We start from the raw sequence: 25,364 nt of genomic DNA, 5'->3' as shown, positions 1-25,364 counted from the left end.
ACCTTAGCCTTACTTCGGGATATGTACCTGAACACTGGCGTACAGCAACAGTGGTCCCACTCCACAAGGGGGGGGTGCCTCTACTGACCCTGGAAACTACCGCCCCATAAGCTTAACCAGCCTGGTCTGCAAAGCTATGGAAAGAATCATTATGGAACTCATAAAGAGAGACATAGGGGACCTACAGACACTTGAGCCCACCCAGTTCGGCTTTGTAAAGGGCAGATCCTGCCTTTTAAACCTGGTTGACTTTTCGAAACAGTCACTAGAGTCATTGATGAGGGCAAAGCAGTCCATACAGCATACCTGGACTTGGCTAAGGCCTTCGACACAATACCCCACTCAGGCATCATAGATAAGCTCAATAGCTTAAAAGTAAACCCTTATGTCACTAGATGGGTTGCAAACTGGCTAAAGGACAGAACCCATAAAGTTAAAATCGCTGGAGCAATGTCAGACTCAAAGCCAGTCACAAGTGGTGTCCCACAGGGATCTGTCCTAGGACCCCTCTTGTTCGGCATTTATTTCTCAGATGTTAAAGCAAACATGGGAGGCTGTGGCTGACAAAGTTTGCAGATGACTGCAAACTAGGCCATAGTCGATACACCAGCAGACACACACATCCTACAAAAAGGCCTCACAGAAGCGGACAACTGGTGCCGGAGTCACGGCCTTAAACTAAATGCCAAAATGTATAGTCATCCCTTTGGGAAAAACAAAGTACCCACAAATTATGACATAGACAGCAACCCACTGAGTAATGGAAAAGTAATCAGAGACCTAGGGACCCAAGTCGACAGCGACCTCTCATTTGACACCCACGCTGCCAAAGTTGTTAGAAAACATTCTACCTTGCACACCTCATCATGAAGGGATTCACATCCAGATCCAAGGATGTCATTGTACCCCTATATTCCTCCCTCATCAGACCCATGATTGAGTACAATGCCCCATTTGGTATGTACCTCACCCGGCATTTGCAACAGCTGGAGAGACCACAAAAGTACCTCACCAAGAGGATCAAGGGTCTCCAACATATGTCTTATTCTGCCAGACAAAAGAAACTTCAGCTCTCTTCAGTAGCATACCGCCTGCTCAGAGGTGATCTCTGCCTGACGTACAAGGCCATGTCCAATCAGGATCTGATGGACATGCTCCACCTCAAAAAATCCAAATCCATCAGGACCACGACAGCTAAAGACTTAAACCTCGGCAAAAGTATGAATAGGACATGCTGGAGGGATAGATTCATAACCCAGAGGCTTCCCATGCTTTGGAACAAGATCCCAGTTCATATTAGGCAGAGCCCCTCACTGACTCTCTTTAAGAGAAATCTTGATGAGTGGATGGGAGATCGTAAGTTTACCCCAGGGGTCACATCTGTGTCACTGCTAGACAGGGGCACAGTAAACTAATTCTATTATATAAGGGGACCTTCATTGTGTCACTACTAGACAGAGGCACAGTATTCTAAATTTATTCTGTACATTTTTGTACCATTTCATGGGGTGGCAAAAGCCACATCACTATGGCTAGGCTTACAAATGCCCCAGGGCAGATAGCCTAGTACTATACTATGAAACTAAAAGTACCTCACCAAGAGGATCAAGGGGCTCAAACAGATGACATATGCTGCCCGGTTAAAGAAACTCCAGCTCTACTCAGTGGCATACCGCCTGCTCAGAGGCGATCTGTGCCTGACGTATAAAGCCATGTCCAACCCGGAATTAATGGATATGTTGCGCCTCAGAAAATCCAAATCCCATCGAGCTACGCGCTCGAGAGACTTGAACCTCAGCACTGAAATAAATAGGACATGCTGGAGGGACAGATTCATAACCCAGAGGCTCCCTTCACTCTGGAATAAAATCCCAGTCCAGGTTAGGCAGAGTCCCTCATTGACTCTCTTCAAGAGGAATCTTGATGAGTGGATGGGAGATCGTAGGTTTACCCCGGGTATCACTTCTGTGTCACTGTTAGACAGAGGCACAGTATACTAACCTCGAAAAAGGGCATAGCAAAATTAATTTAAAATGGGTGGCGAAAGCCAAACACACTCTGGCTAGGCTTATAAATGCCCTAGGGCAGATAGCCTAGTATGAACCTATGAACCTAATTAAGAAATTTTAAGTCTGCAGTAGCACCTGGCTTGAAAGGAGGTAGAGTGAGTTTCTCCAATACAAAGCTAAGGTCTCAGGCAGGGGTTGGAGCTCTCCTGTGTGGTGTCAAATTTTTGGCCCCTCTGAGGTACTGCTTGAGCAGAGGATGAGAGAAGAGGGAAGGTTTTGTGTTATAATGAGCCGAAATGGTTGAGGCGTGGATTTTAATGGAGGAAAAACAAAGGCCCTTGTGAAGCATCTCAGTTAAGTATTGCAAAATCTGAGGTAAATTGGGTGCTGCTGTGCTCATCCCTTGAGATTGGTTCCAGGCACAGAATCTTTTCCATTTTTCAGTATAAGATTTTCTAGTACTAGGCCTCCTTGCCTCTAAGATGACATCCATCACAGGTTTGCTGAGGGATGATAAGGGAGAGTTTAAGTAATTAGTCAGGCTGCAAGATTCAATGTTGGAAGCTGAGGGTGCAGAATCTGGTTCTCCTGCTGAGACAGCAGGGAAGGGGTCTGAGGCAGGTGCCATGGGGATAACTGAGGCACACTGCGCAGGAGGGGGTACCAATGTTGGCGCAGCCAGTCTGGAGCAATCAAAATCATCCTTGGTTTGTCCTGTTTGACTTTTAGTAGAACTTTGGAAAGCAGAGGCAGCGGGAGGAAGGAATAGACTAAGTTTTTCCAGCTGAAGGACAGAGCATCCACTTTCCAGGCTTGTTTGTAGGGAGTCCTTGTGCAAAACTTGTCCAATTGGTAGTTCTGGGGTGAGGCAAATAGGTCTATGTCTGGGCTCCCCCATTCGCTTGTCAACATGTTGAAAATCCTTGGTTCCCGTTTCCACCCGTGTGGGTCCATGAGGTTTCTGCTTAGTCTGTCTGCCAGTGTATTTAATTTTCCTGGCAGGAATTGAGTTTGTAGGTGCACTTGGTAGCTCAAGGCTGTGTTCCACAATGCCATGGCTAGTCTGCAGAGGGGGTAGGAATGTGTACCCCCCTTGCTTGTTTATGTACCACATAACCATGGTGTTGTCCGTCTTTACCATTAGTTGTCCTGGAAGAATGTAGTCCTTGAAGGCTGTCAGAGCATTCTGTACAGCTAACATTTCTTTTTGATTGATATGTAGGTGCATTTGACTTGGGTCCCATTTGCCCTGAATGCACTTCCCTGCCAGGTGAGCCCCCCCATGCATAGTCTGATGCATCTGTTTTTAGGGTTTGGGCGGCAGGGGGTAGTGTGAATGGTAGTCCCTTGCTTTGGTGGCAGGCCTCTGCCCACCAGAGGAACTCTAGGCATAGGCAAGGTATGACAGGAATCATTGTTTCTAGGCTGTGAGAATGTTGACTCCATGGGCTTTTTAGATACCACTGTAGTTTCCTCATATGCAGTCTTGCATATGGAATTAGAAGAATGTAGGAGGCCATGAACCCCAAGGCTTGCAGTATTTGTCTTGCAGATAGCAGGGCTTTTGTGGCCACTTGTTTGAAATAGGTTATCAAATGAATTTGCTTTTCTGGTGTGAGGTAAGCCATCTGGGAAGTTGTATTCAAGCTTGCTCCCAGGAATGTAATTTGTTGACAGGGTACCAGTTGTGATTTATTTTCGTTTATGGTGTACCCCAAACAAATCAGAAAGTACAGTTGTGTACACCTACCATAAATGTAGATGTTCGAGTGTCTTCACTGTTGCAGTCATAACTGTAGGGTGCTCCTGCCGGCAGGCAGCCCGAGGTCGGCCAGAATCCCAAAGTCTGGGTCCAGCGTCGGCTGTACAAGCTAGTATCCTGACGTCAGTACGCTCTGGTACATAGCCCTCAGCCGACGCCATCTTTTCCAGCCTTTCTTGCCCTAGATGTCAGAAGTCCCCAATAAATCAAAAATGAATCCAACAAGGAAACACAAATACACCACAAGAGAGTAAAAGAGGGGATAGGAGGGAGGGAAACACCGACTGCAACAGTGAAGACACTCGAACATCTACATTTATGTTAGGTGTACACAACTGTACTATGTTCTTTGTGTTTCACTGTTGCAGTCATAACTGTAGGGTGGAATCTCAAAGCAGTGAAAAAGGGGAGGAGGCTTATACAGAAGAAGGGGCAGCAAGAAGACCCTGCAAAACAGCAGAGGCAAAGCCTGCCCTGGTCTTAGAATACAGAGGGAGATTGTAGTGCTTGGAAAAAGTATGCACAGAACTCCAAGTGGCAGCTTCCAAGATATCCTTGGTAGGAACTCCTCTGAGAAAAGCTGTAGAAGTGGCAGCTGCTCTAGTAGAATGACTTCTCACAGTACCTGGAAACTTGTTTCCCATGATGAGTGTAACAAAATCTGATTCCATAAGCAATCCATTTGGAAATAGTTTGTTTTGAAATAGGTTTTCCAAGAAAACTGGAGGCAAAAGAAACAAACAATTGATTAGATTTTCTGAACTCTTTAGTCTTGTCCAGGTAAAATCGTAACTGTCTGTGCACATCCAATGAATGCAAAATCCTTTCCCTTTATTTTGAGGATTAGGAAAGAAAGTAGGAAGGTGAATTGTCTGATTTAAAGCCACTTTCGAAATCACCTTAGGCATGAAAGTAGGATTGGTCCTCAAGGATACTCTGTCCTGGTGGAAAATAAGGTATGGTTCCACAGCCATGAGAGCTTGCAACTCTGAGACCCTTCTGGCAGAAGTCAATGCTAACAAAAGAACTGTCTTCCAAGATAAAAACTTAATATCTGAAGATGCAGCAGGCTCAAAAGGAGACAAAGTAAGTTTTTCTAAAACATAATTAAGATCCCAAGCAGGAACAGGAGGGGTCCTGGGAGGCCAAATTCTTAGCCCCTCTCAAGAATTGTCTCACCAAAGGATGAGAAAAAACAGGAGGATCAGAATTGAAATGAGCAGAAATAGTCAAGCATGAATCTTAATGGAAGAAAAGGAAAGTCCTTTAGACAAAAGATCCGAAGGTAAAGCAAAATAGAAGAGAGATCAGGCACCAGAGGGTCCGAGCCTCGGTCCTGCATCCAAATACAAAACCTCTTCCATTTAGAGGCATAGGATTTCCTAGTGCTAGGCCTAGCTTCCAGAAGAACATCCAAAACTTGTTTGGGAAGACTAGAAGAAATCAAATTCCTTTGAAGAGCCAAGCTGCCAGGCAAAGGGTCTTGAGATTGGAATGTAGTAACTGACCCTGATGCTGGGACAGAAGAGAAGGGTTCAGAGGGAGAATCCAAGGAGGCTCCAAGAACAGGTGCTTTAAAGTTGGATACCAAAACTGTCGAGGCCAATTTGGAGCAATCAAGATAAGGAACTTGGGCTTGTCCTGTATTATCTTCAGTAATACCCGAGGTAGTAGAGGAAGAGGAGGGAAGGCATATCCCGAAAGGCTTCTCCAGCTGAAGGACAGGGCATCCACTTTCCAAGCTGTTTTGTGGAAGGACCTGGTGCAAAAGCGAGGCAGCTGATGATTGAGGTGGGATGCAAACAGATCTATCTGGGGACATCCCCAAACTGCAGTTATCCTGTTGAATAAGTTGGTGTCTAGCATCCATTCGTGAGGATCTGAAATGTTTCTGCTCAGGCTGTCTGCTAAGAGATTCTGTTCTCCTGGAATGAATTGAGCCTGGAGATGTAGATTCAGATTTAGAGCAGTGTCCCATAAAGCCATAGCTAGTCTGCAAAGGGGGTACGAATGACAACCCCCCCTGCTTGTTTATGTACCACATGACTGTGGTGTTGTTCAGCAATTAGCAGAGGCCCTGGTTGCAAAAAGTTCTTGAAGGCTAGAAGAGCATTTTGAACTGCCAACATTTCCTTCAGATTGATGTGCCAGTGAAGATGGTCCTTTGTCCAGGTTCCCTGCTGGCAATTGTCTAGAAAGTGTGCTCCCCAAGCATAATCCGAGGCGTCCGTGGTTATGATTTGAGAAGGTTGAGGTAGACGAAAAGGCTTTCCTTCGTTTAAAGCACACACCCTGGACCACCAGAGGAATTCCTTCTGGAGGCAGGGGATCAGAGGAATCAGAATGTCCAGATCGTGGTAATGCTGTGACCATACACTTTTCAGATACCATTGAAGCTTTCTCATATGAAGCCTTGCATTTGGAATCAACAGAATGCAGGAAGCCATGTAGCCCAGAGCCTGCAGGAATTTCCTTGCAGTGAGCTGAGATAGAGTTGCCAAGGTGTTGAAAATTGAAGCCAGCTGTGTTTGTTTTTCTGGAGTGAGGAAGGCCCTTTGTAAGGTTGTATTTAAGAGGGCTCCCAAGAATACCATTTGTTGAGAAGGGATCAAATGTGACTTTTTTGTGTTCACTGAGAATCCCAGTAGGAGGAGAAGACGTTGAACAAATTCCAGATGTTGAAGTAGAAGCTCCTTGCTGTCTGCCTGAATAAGGCAGTCGTCCAAATAAGGGTAAATCTGAATCCCCTGAAGTTTGCAATAAGCCACTACTGGTGCCAGGCACTTGGTAAAGACTCTGGGCGCAGTAGATAAACCAAAGGGCAGTACAGAGAATTGAAAGTGTCTCGAACCTGCCTTGAATCTGAGGAATTTCCTGCTCCTGCCTGATGGGAATGTGTAAATAGGCTTCCTTTAAGTCCAATGTCACCATCCAGGCCCTGAGAGAGCATTGGAATTAGTTGCTGCAGAGTAAGCATCTTGAATTTTGGAATTTCCAAAAAGGTGTTTAACACAGAAAGGTCCAGAATAGGTCTCCATGAGCTTTGATTTCTTGGAACCAGAAACAGTCTTGAATAAAAACCTTTTCCCATCTCTGAGAGTGGAACAGGCTCTATGGCTCTCATGGCCAGAAGAGCATCCACTTGATTTAAGGCCTCTGACCATTGATGTTTTGGCAGATCTGGCCAACCGTAAGCCCTTGGCAGAGTATGAAAGTGGAATTTGTAGCCTTTTAAAATCACGTCCAATACCCATCTGTCTTGGGTAATATGAGTCCAATTTCTGTAAAAAAGAGACAGTTTTCCTCCGAGAGGGGCATCCAGGTGAAGGGGTCCTGTAGCCCAACCGAGAGAGTCATTGAGTTTGCTTTCTTTGAGATTGGGATCTGTCTTCTCCCTTCTAGGTGAAGAAGCAGTCCATTGTCTAGATCTGTAAGAGGCCTGAGCTTGACCACGACCTCTGAGCCGCCTATATCTTCCCCTTTGAGGCCTGTCAGACGTGGAAAGGACCAATTTTTGGAGGGCCAATTCCTGGAAAATCTAGGAGGCTGAACTTGCAAAAATCTTTTACAGTTTGCATAGATTTTGCCTTTTCTTCCATCTTTTAATAACCTCCTCAGCCTTAGATCCAAAAGAACATCATGTTGAACAGGGCATCTAATAACTTAGCCTTAACCTGTTCAGGTAAACTTTGTTCACGAAGCCAGGCATGTCTCCTGATAACAGTACCAGAGGCTGCCGCTCTGCAAGAAGCATCCAAAGCATCAAAACCACAATGCAAACTATGTTTGCTCACTTGTTCAGTTGCATGCAAAACATCCTGAAGTTCCTTATCCTCTGCACATGCAGGAAGGGAAGCAAGCTTTTGCTTTAAAACAGACAAAATAAATTGCTGATACTTAAACATATGAAACTGGCAATTTAAAGCCCTTACAGACAGGGTAGCAGAAGTATATACCTTTTTTCCCCACCTGTCGAAAGCACGAGAATCCTTCTCAGAGGGAATAGGATTTTTAGAAGTAGCAACCTTAACAGCCTTAGAACCCTGAGAAATAGTTTCAGGATCCACAGAAGGGTTCTTAAATAAGAATAAATGAGAGTCAGGAACCCTGTAAAATCCATCAGGCTTAGAAGGAGCAGGAGGCATGGAATCAGGATTCAAATTAGCCTCAGAAAAAGCATCATCCACAATGTCAAGAACAGGAGGGATAGCTAAAGGCCTATGCTGAGGAAGAAGAAGGAATTCTCTAAGCCTCTTCTTGGAAGCAGAATACTCCTGACCTTCCCAATGAAAATGTTCCCTCATCTCATGCAAGATTTCCCCAAAAGTGAAATCTTCAGGTGGAGAGGCAGAGGGCAAGGAGTCCTCAGCATCCAAATCCTCATAAGGAGGAAAAGAATATTCCTGATCAGAGGAAGAGACAGAAGATACAGAAGCCTGGTCAGAGGAATCCAGAGGAACATCCTGTCGAGGCCTTTTCTCAGGTGGGGGGTGAGAACCCCTAATCATTGTAAGTAAATCTTCATCCATCTTTAATAATTGCTTCTGTGTCCTGGGAGTAGATTCAGTAGTAGCTTGAGCAGGAACTTTAGACTTAACAGGAGTCTTTGTCTTTGATATAGTGATGTGAGTAGGCCTGAAAACCCCCTCAGAAGCCGGTACCTGCACAGCGGTTCCGGACCCATCTGAGGGAGCGACGTCCGAAGGTCCTGCAGCAGTTAAAATAGTAGGCCTTGATGGCTCCCCATGGGAGTCCGTATCAGCCATCGGTTCAGAAGTGGCGGACGACAAGGGCTGCAAAAGCGCCTCACTGATGACAGCCGAACCGGACGCTGGCTCCAGCTGCAACGAGTCCTGTTTGGACCTCGGAGGCCTGTCTTTGTCTTTGCGCTTCTTTGAATTCGGTACTGTCCTACGACATTCTATATTTGATGCGTCTGCCAAAATAATTTAGAGTCCAGTCGCATCGCGCTTGATAGTACGAATTGAACCTGGCACAGAACCGACAACAAGAAACGCCGTGGTCAGGGCCTAAGCAAGGTAGACAGTAAGAGTGGAAATCTTTATGAGGTATTTGTTTCCCACACGTTATACAATTATTAACTTTTTCTGACATCGGAAGAACAAGAAAAAGATTCCCCAACGGGGTACTTATCTTTGAGAAGAGAAGTAAGAACTTCGGACCGACAACAACAAAATACGCTGTTCGAAAATCGCCAACCAACGACTTGCGAGCTGCTTTCCACCGCACGGCAAGAAAGACTGGAGAAGATGGCGTCGGCTGAGGGCTATGTACCAGAGCGTACTGACGTCAGGGTACTAGCTTGTACAGCCGACGCCGGACCCAGACTTTGGGATTCTGGCCGACCTCGGGCTGCCTGCCGGCAGGAGCACCCTACAGTTATGACTGCAACAGTGAAACACGAAGAACATCCCTTTTTACAAATGCCAGATGATTCAAAAGTATGAGCTGGCTTTCTGCCTGAATTAGACAATCATCCAGGTATGGGTATATTTGAATACTTCTTTGCCTGCAAAATGCAATAACTGGAGCCAGGCACTTTGTGAATACCCTGGGCGCAGTAGACAAGCCAAAGGTAAGTGCAGAGAACTGATAATGTGTGTAGCCTGCTTTGAAGCGTAGGTATCTTCTGCAAGATTTCCTGATTGGGATGTGCAGGTATGCTTCTTTTAAATCTAGTGTTGTCAAACAGGCGTCTTTGCCTAGCATAGAAAGTAATTGAAGAGTCAGCATCTTGAATTTTGGAATCTCCAGAAAGGTGTTTAGAGAAGACAGGTGCAGGATTGGACACCATGATTTGTCTTTTCTGGGTACCAGAAAAAGTCTGGAGTAGAAACCTTGTCCCTTTTCCTCTTCTGGTAACAGATGAATAGCCCCCATGCTTAAGAGAGAAAGTACTTGTTTTTGAGCCTCTGCTCACTGATTAGGGGGCAGGTCCGGCCACCCATTCGGTGTTGGCAACGTGTGGAAATGAAATCTGTATCCCTGGGACACTATATTTAAAACCCATGTCCTTTGTTATGAGTTCCCAGTTCTTTGCATGAAGAGCAATCTTTCCCCCCAAAGGGGCGGTCAGAATATAAGTGCTTGGAAATTTTAAAAGGAAGTCATTGAGACCGTTTACCATAGGGGGGTGTCTTGTTACTCCAAGATTTGGAAGTGGAGGCCCCCCCACTGCTTAGTTCCGAGAGTACCCTGGGACTGAAACCTGGGTTTTTTGCTGTGTCTGGGTTTGGCTTGAGAAGACCTGGAAGGGGATGGAAAGGAGAAATTCTTAGTAGGCCAGTGCCTACTAAATCTAGGAGGTTGCACTTGTAAAAAATCTTTAACAGTTTGCATAGATTTATCTTTATCTTCCATCTTTTTAAGAACTTCTTCAGCCTTGTTGCCAAACAGGCGGTCCCGATTTAAAGGAGCATCCAACAATTTAGCGTTAACATGATCAGGCAAAGATTGCTCTTTAAGCCAAGCATGCCTTCTAAGCACAGACCCAGTAACAGCATCCCTGTAAGAGGCCTCTAAAGAATCAAAACCACATTGCAAAGTATGTTTCCCAATTTGTTCAGCAGAATGCATTAAGTCCTGTAAATCTTTATTTTTCACACAGTTAGGAATCAACATCATTTTCTGTTTAAGCAGTCCAATGACATGTTGTTGATATTTTAACATATGAAATTAGCAATTTAAAGCTCTGTTTGCCAAGGTTGCTGAAGTATAAACCTTTTTACCCCATCTATCCAGCGCCCTGGAGTCTGTATCAGAAAGGGTAGGATTTTTAGCAGTAGAAGCCTTAATGCCCTTGGGCTCCTGAGAAATAGTCTCTGGATCTGCAACAGGATTTTTGAAAAGGAACTTGTGGGACTCAGGAACCCTGTAGTATCGGTCAGGTTTACTAGGAGCAGGAGGCAGGGAATCAGGGGCCAAACTGGATTCCAAGAAATCATCAACAATGCCTAGTACAGGAGGTATAGGCAAAGGCCTATGCTGACGTAGAAGAAGGAAATCCCTAAGCCTCTTTTTTGAATCAGAAAATTCCTGGCTTTCCCAGTGAAAATGCTCCCTTAAAGTATGTAAGGTTTCCCCAAAAGAAAAATACTCAGGAGGGGAAGCAGAGGGAATAGAATCCTCTGCATCAGAATCCTCATAAGTAGGAAAGGACAAATCCAGGTCATCAGAAGAGTCTGATAGGAGAGAGGTGGTCTATATATGTTACATTTTCTGCCTCAGAATCTGAGGAATCCCGAGTCTCATGGGGGAGGGGGGGGGTGGCAGGATGCTTCTCAGGAAGTGTCTGCCTGGATTTCACAAAATCCATCAGGTCTTCAGCAAGTCTGAAAAAAATCCTGTGAGAAGACTATAAGGGGTTTGAGACCATACATAAACTAACTACCAGACATTTCAGCTTAGACGGCTCTGGGTCTTGGGGATGGTTTGACATAGAAGATCTCAGGCCATAGGTATGTGGCTATGACCAGAGTCCAGTCCCCTTCAGTCTCTTCTCGCATTACAATGTGATGGATCCCGCCCTCACCACTTTTGCACTGGATGCCAGAGCTTGTGATGCAGTTCCATACTCAACCGACAAAAAATATAGTCATAACTTTTAGTGGGGAGTGTCAAAGCCAATGGCACAGTGGCCTTAGGAGCGGTCTCAGAGGCCTTGGCTGCAGTAATAGCTGAATATGGGGTTGGGAAGTCATCTGACCACTTTCAACAAGTTTGAGCATAGGAGGGCTGTCAGACAAGGAAACTTCTCCTTTGGGCACCTTTTTTTTTTGTTACAGTGCTCACTGGAGGGACTAATAGATGATATCTCACACATAGGCCAACCATGGGATTTTTGCTGCAAAAACTTTCTGAAAACTCTGTTTTATAGATCTAGAGTTGAAGAAGCACACTGGGGGCAGTTGGGCATTTCATGCTTTGATTCCAGGGAGAAAAGAGAAAACAAATGAAAATCTCCATGTGGAGATATTGTTCCTATGCTAAAAGCAAGTGTTAATTTTCTCTAAAATTTACAACATTAATAATCAGGATAAAATGGAAAACATTTCCTCACTTGGGTTCCTTATCTACAACTCGAACTTAAGGATGACCCCACAGACTTACGAGATGTCTGAAGTTCTGCAGCAAGAAGAAATGATGATGGTACCAGCCAACAACCCCTTTATACCACAGATGTGGTGATATAGGTAGGGAAGGACATCCACTGGGCCATGGTAGAAGGAGTGAGTTCTGGTGCTCAGGGCTGGCACTGAGTTCCTGCCAACAGAAAATCCCAAGAGACACTACTGCACCAATGAACTATGAAGAACATCTATGCTTTCTGACATCAAACAGAGGAATTTTTTTTAAAGATGCATGTTAGAAGAAGATCCGAAAATGTTGGGCAGACAAGAACATAAATGGAATCATGTAGTACAAACTGGAAGGCACCACCACGTAAAAAGATGATTCTTTATTAAAACAAATGAATAAAGCCAAGGCATCCACAAAGGCACGCTTCTTCAGATTCAATAAAATAGAGGAAAAGCTTTCATTATATCTAAAAAACAATAATTAGCCATAACTCAGTTAATCAATTACATTCAATTTTCAATTAATCAATTAGGTAATAGCAGGGTGTAACCGAACATCTCTTCACAGTGAAATTGCTTTAGAATCCCACAAATTCAAGTAGTATAATAAATGTCAATAGAAAACCTGTAGACCATCGTCAAACAGGCTTAAAAATATATTTGTTCACAGTATATATTTGTCAGGAGTATAATCTACAAAATATGTATTGACATGTTTTATGTGTCTGTTGTTATACAGATAACAATAAAATCATCAAATACATCCTTAAACAACCACAACCATAAATGGAATCATGCTGTGTGCACTTTTTATTCCTGGGACAAGGGTTCCCCTAGAATAGAACATGGAAGCTCAAGATTTCAATCAAAAGTCATGAGAAGCAAAATAAATAGGATAAGCTCAAGAGTTTCACACATTGCAAAGGTCTTGTCAAAGCGCACTGTAATTCAGCTCAGAAGGTTAAGCCTATGAACTCAAACCAAGAAATACAGGATGAAGCTCGTTAAGTATGTTTTCAGTTAGAAGCTGTACAACTGTGAAGAAGTCATTTAAACCAGAAAGAGCTACTGACTTTCTTTCTGAGTAGAACTCATGTTTCTGATCTACCTAGAAAACAAAGAAAAAAATGTGCGGCTCTGCAAAGCCATGGGACAAAGCTTCTCATTTCATGCCTAATAAAGATCTCCACACTGTTCATGCCACTCATGAAAATGGCACAGCTATGGCAACAATGCATGGGCATTTCGGTAACTGTATCCATTCTCTCTCACCACAGAACCATGATGTCTACTACCTTGTAAATGAAACCATTTCATTATGTGCTGGTATTCCTGTCTACCTACGCCTGTTTTAGCTTTGTGTCTCCAGGATTAAGTTAGATTACTGTGTTTTAAGGTAAAGGAAAACAAAACAAAACAACAGGTAACTGCAGGGCTTCATGCACTTGTCAAAGGTACTCAGAACATAGGCAGTCACATGGAAATGATGGATACATTTTCTATGCAGCATTTACTCATGCATGTCAGTATCTACATCTGAGCAAGAGGCTCAAGAAAAACTAAACTTTTACAAAAGTATTACGCAACTGCTCTGGATGACATAAATGGCCAAAGACACAGGCTATACCACATGAGTGGGAGAAAAGGCTCTGGTATCTGTGCAAATTCCAAAAGTGTTTACAGGAATCTGCAATTTTGCTAAAAAATGAATCAGTTGGTAATTTTACAATTAAACAGATATACTAAAATTTCATACTCTCTTATCCAAAGCACTACACAAGTTTTTGATTGCAGTTTAATTTATAATAGTGAAACAAACAATAACAAAACACCCTGCTGTGCTTCAAAGATTAAGTATCATCTGATGCACTCTGCAGAGACAAGAAAAAAGGCAGAAAAATAATCAAGCAGCTGTAAGTGCTTTTCCACAATTAAATTTTAAGCACATACACAAATAAATACATTTCAGTTTGCTGTACATTCGTATCATGTTATTGCACCCACTTTCCCTTAAAATACATTTTGCACCCAAAGACAGAAGCATGAGAATGGTACAAATGACACTATATTTTTAAGTGGTCCAAATTTTAACTTACCTTTGGTGTTCCATGCCACAGACAATGCATAGCTACCCGTGCGCCATCATGTGTATGTGCCATATAAACTACCGATTCCCTCACTGCTTCAATCATTTCCTGTTGAAAGAACATTGAAAACTGTATTACACAGAGCCTGAAAAAGGTAGAACTATGTAGGTAACAACAGACTTTCAATGGCTTTCCATTTTCCATCAGATTCAAGTTCTCTCCACTTTTGGGATTGACAGACATTTAGAAATGTATTTCAAGTCTATTAACCTGCAGCGTGCAATGGTAAACTTTTAACTAGTCACATTTCTCCCTCCAAAGTACTAATGACTCTTATACACACAAGCTGCACATGCCCTCCAAACGGACTAGCTTTTTCTTTTTTATCTTTCTGTTCATGTGCCTGCTGTCCATCAAGCCTCCCACAATCTGACTCAGACCATTCTTTCATTCATACTTAAGGGAGGACCTAGTACAGTACGGAACAAGAGTTGTCCAGTGGAGCCATCATTTAGGCAGCCATGAGGGTTGTTTGTACCTCTGCCAGCATCCAAGCAATGTGGGAGTTTTATTTTGTTTAGCCATATCTCTCATGCCCTGGTGACTGAAATGAGCACATCTGTCACAATAGGGACCACCTATACTTCTGTACTGGTACACGTACACACACACACACACACACACTGACAAGAGCTACTTACCAGCTTGGGAGCACCAAGCCAAACTCCATTTCACCTCCTTACAGGTTGACCAAGCCAGTGTAAATCACTTACTCACTCCCATCTCCCCTTAACTGATTTTTCCAGTGTGCAAACCACTACCTGAATTCGGGTCATCTTTGTTAGGGCTCCATCCCTCTGTATGGCACAGCCTGGTGAGAAATATCTTTTTGACTAGAATCCTTCAACACACATACACACTCCAGTCCAGCTATTTTTCTATGACACTTCCACGCCCACGGCACTTGAGTCCACTTGAGTCCTATGATAGTGCACACTGTGATATCATGCCATACAAAGTGTGTGCTTAGACCCAGAAACTTTCAATTTGCCCTCAATCACTGAGCAAGCATGGATACACTACATTTTGTTGAGATCTAGGAGAGTTTCAGAGCTCTTCAGTGGAATCCTTCTACCAAAAAATGCAATTGTATACAAGGTGAATTAAGTGGCAAATCTCTCACACCTCACATGCAGAAGGGCTTTGTTCCTGCATCCTCTAACAGAGCATAACCTACATCAAAGTCACAAAATCTCAAGGCAGGTCATCACACTAACTCTGAAATGGGATGTGCTTTCCCGGGTCTTGACAGAACATTTAAATACTGCTGACACATTTTGCCAAACCAAAAAGCAATAAAACAGATACCTACATGTTACATGGATACACTGCACAGATCAACCGTTAACAGTTATATCTAGTACTAGAGGCCTTTCTAGGTGGACCTACAAATGGGAAGAATCCTAACATGTACAAAGAACTGCTAGAAGAAAAAAAAAACAGTGTATAGCTGAAATGCTTAAGCTCTGAAGGCCAGGTCAAGAAGTACTAAATTCGCAATGGATGCCCAACTATTGGAGATGCAGTCCAAGAAATAACAGTAAAGGTATGAACTTACAACCCAACAGACCTACAGCACAAATGTCTGCAACAGTTACATTTTTTGCTCAATCAACATATGCAGCCATGCCTCCTGTGGAGGGGGCTTCAACAGCAACTCTCTCCAGTAAGTAGTATACCATCTTGAAAGCAAAGTGTCGAATCTACTTGGGAAGGGTGGTTGGCAAATGACAACCTCTCCCGCTCAGTAGCAAAGCAGAAATGCAGTTGTTCAGGTTTTCAAACTTATGTGTTCACTCCAGGTAAAACCTGAACTGTGAGTACACATCTGTGGAGTGAGTGGCCCCTGTTTCCTTGGTTTTGTTACTTGGAAAACAAAACAAGGAAATGAACAGCTTGGATTAGAAAAAAATATGAAACAATTTCAGGAAGGTACAATGTTCGATTCTAAAGAAAGTGCAGTTGTGTGAAACCTTACCATAACGATAGATGTCGTTCTCTTCACTGTTGCAGTATTCATAGCATTAGGGATCCCCTGCCAAGGGTAGCTCGAAGTCTGGCCAGTATACTAAAGCCTTAGGTCGCCTTAAGGCACAAGTACATCACATTTATGCTCCTTTTGTAGTGTAGGGAGTAAAGGTGATGCCTGTGTGTATTATCTTTAGAACTGAGAGCCCAGTAGGAATGCCAATCCAAGGAAAAACAGAGCCAGTACATCCAGAAGACAAACAGACCAGGGGGAGGAGGGAGGGAGTGAATACTGCAACAGTGAAGTGAAGGACATCTACCGTTATGGTAAGATTTTACACAACAGTACTATGTCCTTCCATTTCACTGTTGCAGTATTCATAGCAAGAGGGAGAGTGCCAAAGCTCAAGAAGAAACCTGGGATGAGGAAGAAAGTACAGTTGTGTACACTTACCATAAATGTAGATGTTCGAGTGTATTCACTGTTGCAGTCATTACATTTAGGTAATCAGCTGGCAGGTTGCCCTCAGTTGGCCTGATTAACAAAGTCTTGGGTCCTGCGTCGGTTGCTGTCCCTTCTTCCATGACGTCAGGTTGTCAGGGGTATAAAACATGCAGCCAACGCCATTGCATCAGTTTTTCTTTTCTTGCCCCAGATGTCAGGTGTACCCCCAAACGGGGAGCAAAATATATAAAAAATTTAAAACAAAAAAATATACCTCCAAACAAAAGCAAATACACCAAAAAGGCTTTTAAGTGCAGAAAAAGAAAGTAGAGGCATAATAAGAAAAAAAAAACGGGGGTGGAGGGAGGGTAACCAGGACTGCAACAGTGAATACACTCGAACATCTACATTTATGGTAAGTGTACACAACTGTACGATGTTCTTCGTGTTTCACTGCTGCAGTCATTACCTTTGGGTAGATTCCCAAAGCTATGGTTGGGAGGATGGATTTATACAGCATTAGGACCAGCTATAAGGCCCTGCAAAACAGCAGTGGCAAAGCCAGCTCTGGATTTAGAGAAAATTGGTAAGTGATAATGCTTGGTGAAAGTATGAACTGAACTCCAGGTAGCAGCTTCTAGAACATCCCTGGTAGGAACACCTCTGAGAAAGGCTGCAGAGGTAGATACAGCCCTGGTGGAATGGGATCTAATCCCCTAGGGGATAGTTTTCCATGGTGCTTATAGCAGAAATGAATACAATGGCTTATCCATTTGGAAATGGTTTGCTTTGAAATAGCCTTTTACTCTGCCCCTGCAGCAAATGCTACCAGCAGTTGTTCAGATTTTCTTCGAGATTTAGTCCTGTCCAAGTAAAATTTAAGTTGTCTGTGTACATCCAATGAATGCAGAATCCACTCCCCATTGTTCTGTGGATTGGGAAAGAAAATTGGCAAATGAATGGACTGATTAAGAGCCACACTGTATACCACCTTGGGCATGAAGGATGGGTTGGTCCTGAGTGACACCCTGTCCGCATGAAAGATGATGAAAGGCTCCACTGCCATAAGGGCCTGTAATTCAGAAATCCTTCTAGCCGAAATGATTGCTAAAAGGAAGGCTGTTTTCCAGGAAAGAAATTTTAAGTCTACAGTAGCAGCTGGCATGAAAGGAGGTAGAGTGAGTTTCTCCAATACAAAGTTAAGGTCCCAGGCAGGGATTGGAGCTCTCCTGGGTGGCGTCAAGTTTTTGGCCCCTCTGAGATACTGCCTTAGCAGAGGATGAGAGAAGAGTGGGGATTCTGTGTTGTAATGAGCTGAAATTGCTGAGGCATGGATTTTTATGGAAGAAAAAGACAGGCCCTTGTGAAGCCTCTCAGTTAAGTATTGCAAAATCTGAGGTAAATTGGGCACTGCTGTGCTCATTCCTTGAGAATGATTCCAAGCACAGAATCTTTTCCATTTGTCAGCATAAGATCTTCTAGTGGTAGGTCTTCTCGCCTCCAAAATGACTTCCATCACAGGTTTGCTGAGGGATGCTAAGGGGGAATTTAAGTGATTAGCCAAGCTGCAAGATTCAATGTTTGGAGCTGAGGGTGCAGAATTTGGTTGTTTTGCTGTGACAGTAAGGAAGGTGTCTGAGGCAGGTGCCATGGAGAAATTTGTGACAGACTGCATAGGAGTGGGTACCAGTGTTGGCGAGGTCAGTCTGGAGCAATCAAAATCATTTTTGGTTTGTCCTGTTTGACTTTTAGTAGAACTTTGGAGAGCAAAGGCAGAGGGGGGAAGGCATAGACTGATAGGTTTTCCCAGCTGAAGGACAGAGCATCCACTTTCCAGGCTTTTTTGTGAGGAGTTCTTGTGCAAAATTTGTCCAGCTGGTAGTTCTGGGGTGAGGCAAAAAGATCTATGTCTGGGCTCCCCCATTTGCGTGCCAACATGTTGAAAATCCGTGGTTCCAGTTTACATTTGTGTGGGTCCATGAGATTTCTGCTTAGTTCATCTGCCAAAATATTCAGCTTTCCTGGCAGGAATTAAGCTTGTAGGTGAACGTGATAGCTCAAGGCCGTGTTCCACAATGCCATGGCTAGTCTGCAGAGGAGTAGGAACGTGTACCCCCCCCTGCTTGTTTATGTACCACATAACTGTGGTGTTGTCCGTCTTTACCATTAGTTGTCCTGGATGAAGGTAGTCCTTGAAGGCTGTCAATGCATTCTGTACAGCTAGCATTTCTTTCTGATTGATATGAAGGTGCTTTTGATTTGGGCTCCATTTGCCCTGAATGCACTTCCCTGCCAGATGAGCTCCCCCATGCATAGTCTGATGCATCTGTATTTAGGGTTTGGGTGGCAGGGGGTGGTGTGAATGGCAGTCCCTTGTTTTGGTGGCAGGCCTCTGCCCACCATAGGAACTCTAGTTGCAGGCAATGTATGATGGGAATCATTGTTTCCAGGCTGTGACAATGTTGACTCCATAAACTTAAGTACCACTGAAGTTTCCTCATATGCAGTCTTGCATATGGAATTAGAAGAATGCAGGAGGCCATGAACCCCAAGGCTCACAGTATTTGTCTTGCAGACAGCAGGGTTTTTGTGGCCACCTGTTTGAAGTAAGTCACCAATTGAATTTGCTTTTCTGGCGTAAGGAAAGCCATCTGGCAGTTGTATTCAAGCTTGCACCCAGGAATGTAATTCTTTGAGAGGGTACTAGTTGTGATTTCTTTTTGTTTATGGTGTACCCTAGACAAGTTAAAACCCTTTTTACAAACACCAGATGTTTTAGAAGAATGGACTTGTTTTCTGATTGAATTAGACAATCATCCCAAGTATGGATATATCTGAATATTTCTTTGCCTGCAAAATGCAATTACTGGAGCCAGGCACTTTGTAAATGCCCTGGGCACAGTAGATAAGCCAAAGGGCAGTGCAGAGAACTGATAATGCAATTAGCCTGCTTTGAAGCGGAGGTATCTTCTGCAAGATTCCCTGATTGGGATATGCAGGTAAGCCTCTTTTAAATCTAGAGTTGCCAACCAGGCATCTTTGCCTAGCATAGGAAGTAACTGGTGAAGAGTCAGCATCTTGAATTTTATAATGTCCAGAAAGGTGTTTAGAGTAGACAGGTCTAGAATTGGACGTCATGGTTTGTCTTTTCCGGGTACCAGGAAAAGTCTGGAATAAAAACCTTATCCCTTTTCCTCTTCTGGTACTAGATGAATTGCCCCCCATGCTTAGGAGGGAAAATACTTGTTTCTGAGCCTCTGCCCACAGAATTGGGGGCAGGTCTGGCCATCCGTTTGGAGTTGGCAACATGTGAAAATGAAATCTGTATTTCTGGGACACTATATTTAAAACCCATTTGTCCTGGGTTATAAGTTGACAGTTTTTTGCATGAAGAGCCAGTTTTCCCCCCAAAGGGGCAGCTAATAGGCAAGTGCTTGATAATTTTAAAGTAAAGTCATTGAGACTGTTTATCATCGGGAGGTGTCTTGTTGTTTCCAAATTTGGAAGCGGAGGCACCTCATAGCTTAGTTCTGAAAGTCCCTTGGGACTGAAACCTGGTGCTTTTGGAATGTCTGGGTTTGGCTTGAGTGGCTGTGGAAGGAACTGGAAAGGACCAGTTCTTAGTAGGCCAGTGCCTACTAAATCTTGGAGGTTGCACGTGTAAGAAATCTTTCACAGTTTGCATAGATTTAGCTTTATCTTCCATCTTTTTTAAAACATCTTCAGCCTTATTACCAAACAGACGGTCCTGCTGCAAAGGAGCATCCAACAATTTTGCTTTAACACGATCAGGCAGACATTGCTCCTTAAGCCAAGCATGCCTTCTAACACAGACCCAGTAACAGCAGCCCTGCAAGAGGCCTCCAAAGAATCAAAACCACATTGCAAAGTATGTTTTCCAACTTGTTCAGCTGAATGCAATAAATCCTGTAAATCCTTATTTTCCACACAGTCAGAAATCAACATAATTTTCTGTTAAAAGCAGTTCCATGATATGCTGTTGATATTTTAGCATATGGAATTGACAGTTTAAAGCCCTGATTGCCAAAGTTGCAGAAGTATAAACCTTTTTACCCCATCTATCCAGTGCCCTGGAGTCTCTATCAGAAGGGGTAGGATTTTTAGCAGTAGAAGCCTTAATGCCCTTGGGCCCCTGAGAAATGGTTTCAGGGTCTGCAACAGGATTTTTGAAAAGGAATTTGTGGGAGTCAGGAACCCTGTAGTATCTGTCTAGCTTACAAGGAGCCAGAAGCAGGAAATCAGGGGCCATACTGGATTCTGGGGCCATACTGGATTCTGAAAACACAATCAACAATGTCTAGTACAGGAGGCATAGCCAAATGCCTATGCCGAGGAAGAAGAAGAAAATCCCTAAGCCTCTTTTTGGATTCAGAAAAAACCCGACTTTCCCAGTGGAAATGCTCTCTTAAGGTATGTAAAGTTTCTCCAAAAGAAAAATCCTCAGGGGGAGAAGCAGAAGGAATGGAATCCTCTGCATCAGAGTCCTCATAAGTAGGTATGGACATATCCTGTTCATTAGAAGAGTCAAAAGAAACAGAGTCCTGTTCAGAAGATTCATAGTGAAGTTCAGCCCTAGGCCTCTTAGAAGGGGGGGGGGTTGACTACCCCTGATTAGACTAATTAAATCTTCAGCCATTTTGATCATTTGTTTTTTAGGCATAGGGGCCGAAACATGTGGACTGGGTGTCAGTTTTTTAGACATAGATCGAGATTTTGGCCTTAAAACTGATGGTGGTGTCGGTTTAATATACAGATCTGTAGGCCTGAATGCACCCTCAGAAGGCGGTGCCTGCCCAGCAGCTCCGGACCCATCCAAGGTAGAGACATCCGCGGGTTCCATAGGTGAAGTATCTCACGGCATACTGAACTCTGAATGGGTCTCAGTAGAGGCCTGCGAATCAGAAGTAGCGGGTATCAGGGGCTGTGAAAGTGCCTCACTGAGTACCAGCGAACTGGCGACTGGCTTAGGAGAAGCATCGTCGGCAGTTTTGGACCTCAACGGCCTGTCTCTTTCTTTGTGTTTTTTCAGTATTCCGGTAGTCGGATGGCTAAACGACGTCAATTCTGGATAATTAAACCGAGAACCGAAATATTTAGAAGCAAAAATGTACTGACGGATAGTGCGCTGATTAAATAAAGCACAAAACCGACAGCAAGATACGTTGTGGTCAGGGCTTATGCAAGGAATACAGTACAAATGGAAATCCTTATGAGGTATTTGCTTCCCACAAGTAATACACTTGTTAACTTTTACTGACATCGGTAAGGAGCAAGAAAAAGTTTCCCTAATGGGGTACTTAGCTTTTAGTTGAAGACTTTGGTTCTAAAACTCGAAAACAAAAATTCCAGGAGTCGGCCGACCGGCACTTGCGAACTGCTTCTGCTTCGAGCACCGCGTCGCAACAAAGACTGATGTAATGGCGTTGGCTGCATGTTTTATACCCTGACGACATGGAAGAAGGGACACCAACCGACGCAGGACCCAAGACTTTGTTAATCAGGCCGACTGAGGGCAACCTGCCAGCAGATTACCCAAATGTAATGACTGCAACAGTGAAACACAAAGAACATCTCCACAAGCAACAAAAAGAAAAAAGATAAGTAAAAGAAACCCCAGTGGGGCACTTATCTACAACGGCTTGGTGAAACCAGCAACTAAATGCTGGCATTCAGACAGACGATCAAGAGATGGTGTTCAGATTGGCGGCAAAGAAGTTCTGAGGATGGTATGTACGGATGTCACCTTTATGTTCTATACTACACAAGCAGCATACATGGGATATACAGAGTACCTTAAAACAACCTAAGGCTTTGGTTTACTGGGCAGACATCAGGCCACCCTTGGCAGAGGATCCTTATGAACAGTGAAATGGAAGGACATCAGAAAGAGTACAAAACAAAATCTCCCTGTCTAAGCCCCGGCATGAGTGGACTCAACATGGACATGTGGAAATGAGCACATAATGGGATGGCAATATGTGCTGACCGACAAGGATCTACAGCATGGGGACATATCTAATGAAGATGCTGTAGGGATAAGAAAGGCACGCACTAAACTAGCAACAACAATTAACTGTCTAATGTCCAAGGGCTTATTTGAGAAACTCAGACAAGGACGGCACTGTTGGACCTATCACACTCTGAGCCATCAAACCCTGATGGGCAAGCAGAAAGACCTGAACAGAAGAGTTGTATCCTTGGTCCTGAATGCAACCACTAAGCTCTGTCTGAAAGACTTGAGGGACCATTTTCTGGTGGTCAACTCAAAACTGAAGAATTCTAGTAGTTTCAGAGAACAGTGGTTGCACTTTAGGATGCATGAGTACACTTTTCATGGGGCCTCTGTCATCCCCTCAGAGACATGTATTTGAATTCAAACATTGACAGTTGACTGAAAAGCTGTGACATTAAGAGGAAAAGAGAGGTGTTTTCAAGGTTTGAATCAGCTCCTCGAAGGATTTGCCAATATCGCTTGTCCAACTCCTCCTACTCCAACAATGCTGTGGTACTAGGCAGGGAATGCATGACAGACACTTCTATTAGTCCTTATTCTAGGCTTGCCTAACTTCCACAAACACCATCCTAGAAGCGGTTGCATAGGCCTTGAGCTTCTTGCACCTCCTTCTCTTGGTAGCCAAGCTAAACTGCTTGACATCCCTGACACTGTCCTCTCCTTCCAACCAGTAATGACAGTAATGACTCAAGTCATGATTGATGCTTTGAAAACCGGAGGAGTACTCTGAATGATTATCTTTCTTTGGCACTGAACACAGGAACTTAGTGTAAGGCTGGCTGTTCACAGGTGTGTACTAGGCTAATTGGCCTGGGGTCTTTACAAGCCTAGCCCATAGAAGTGCCCTGGCATTGTGCAGCCAGTTGTTAGTTCCCAGTGACTATCAAGTAGAGCCACTGGAGGGATCCCAGGGGTGAACTTTCTATTTCCCATCCACTCATGAAGATTTCTCTTGAAGACGGCTAGTGAGGTGCTCTGCTTGAAATGTATGGGAAGTCTATTCCAGAGCATGGGCAGTCTCTGGGTTATGAACCTGTCCCTCTAGCATGTTCTATTGATTGCAATAATGAGGTTGAGGTCTCTGGAGCATGTGGTGTGCAGGGACTGGGATTTCTTTAGATGTAGCATTTCTAACAGAGCTGGGTCAGACATGGCTTTGTATGTCAAGCAGAGATCATCTCTTAGTAGACAATATGAGATAGAAAATAGCTGGAGTTTTTTTTGAGTCTGTACATGTAGGACATGTATTTAAGGCCTAGGATCCTCTTCGTAGGTACTTTTGTGACCTCTCCAGCTGTTGCATACATCTAGTGAGGTACATGCCAAATGGGGCATTATACTCGAGGATTGGTCTAATGAGGGAAGAGTAGAGAGAGATAATGAGCTCTTTCTTCCTGGATGCAAAACCCTTGGTAATGAGATGTGCCACAAAGAAGGACTTTCTGACCACAGTGGCAATGTGGTGGTCGAAGGAGAGACTGCTGTCAACCTGTGTCCCCACATCTCTTATAACACCTTCAGTGCTCAGTGGGCTCCCATCCATGTGGTAATTAGTGGCAATTGAGTTTTTCCCAAAGGGGATGATGACACATTTTTTGGCATTAAGCTTAAGGGCATGGTTTCAACACCAGTTATTGGTCTCAGTGAGGCCTTTCTGTAGAATGTCTGCATCATTTGGTGAGTTAATAATGACTCCCAGCTTGCAGTCGTCTGCGAATTTGGTCAGCCGAAGTCCCTCTGTGTTGGCCTGGACTCTGGAGTGGCCTTAAGTCAACTGGTGCCCTAGGCAAAAGGGCACCACAGCACCCCCACCACACCACCCAGTGCCCCCCATCCTGGTCTACCTACACCAAATAAATACTGGAAAAGTGCCCCTACTAAAGCGGCGCCCTAGGTGGCCGCCTAGTTGGCCTATGCCTAAGGCCGGCTATGACTTCTGAGAAGTAGATGCCAAACAGGAGAGGACTCGGGACCGATTCCTGCGGGACTCCCACAGCTGGCCTTAGGCAAAGGCCACCAAGGCGGGCAACTAGGGCACGCTCTAGCAGCGGCACTTTAACAGTTATTTATTTGGTGTAGGAAGACCAGGATGGGAGCACCGGGTGGTATAGTAGGGGACACCGTGAAGCCCGTTTGCCTAGGGCACCAGTTGATCTAAGGCCAGTCCTTGGGACTCCGCTTGTGATTGAACGACAATCTGACTTGAGAGTCCGCTACTTTCACACTGTGTGTTCTATCTGTGAGCCAATTTGCAACCTACCTAACGATATAGGGGTTGATGCCTAGTTTGGTGAGTTTATCAATAATTCCTGAGTGAGGAACAGTATCAAAGGCCTTGGCCAGATTGAGCTAGGCTGTATGAACTGCCTTACCTTCATCCACTGCTGTGGTGACTGACTCAAAGAAGTCAACCAGGTTGAGCAGGCATGATCCACCTTTCAGTAGCACGAAAGAACCTCACAAACCAATAAAAACAAAAACGCAGAGGGAACACACCACCAAGGTCGGCTCTTACAGGGATACGGTAACAGCCACTGCAATAATCCAAATGTAAAGTAAGATGAAGCAACGAAAACTGTGTAGAATAAACGTAAGAACTTTTATTTTAAAACAAGCACTTTCGGAAGGCTTCGTATCCTTCCTTCCTCAGACGAAGACAAAACACTAAATGACTATCCATCTCCATATTAAATAGAACAACAATTATTCAATTAACAACCTCTCATTTGGGGTTGGTCTCATACAGATCTTCTAAAGGTTGTTTAAAAATTATTATTAAAAAAGGCTTGTTTAAATCCACATTAACAATTATCCTTTATAAAACAAATGAATACCTATGAAACGCACAAATAGACTTAAACTGTCTACATTCTAAACCTACGGCCCTATCATGAATCTAT

General features: G+C 44.0%; 1 protein-coding gene across 2 annotated transcripts in view; it reads right to left on the bottom strand.

Annotated features, from left to right (window-relative positions):
• The window catches only part of PUM3 (pumilio RNA binding family member 3), a 907,478-nt gene that overhangs the window by 495,040 nt on the left and 387,074 nt on the right, over positions 1–25,364 (bottom strand). For both annotated transcript variants that reach the window (XM_044061088.1, XM_044061087.1), the window contains exon 11: positions 13,967–14,065. In XM_044061088.1, coding sequence (XP_043917023.1) covers positions 13,967–14,065 — 99 coding nt within the window. The remainder of the gene's footprint in view (positions 1–13,966; positions 14,066–25,364) is intronic.

The sequence above is a fragment of the Protopterus annectens genome, chromosome 2.part0 (genome assembly GCF_019279795.1).
Source record: "Protopterus annectens isolate FY-2018-M chromosome 2.part0, PAN1.0, whole genome shotgun sequence".
Classification (NCBI taxonomy): Eukaryota; Metazoa; Chordata; order Ceratodontiformes; family Protopteridae; genus Protopterus; species Protopterus annectens.
Note: the sequence above shows the minus strand (reverse complement) of the source record. Positions and strands in the feature narration are given on the sequence as shown.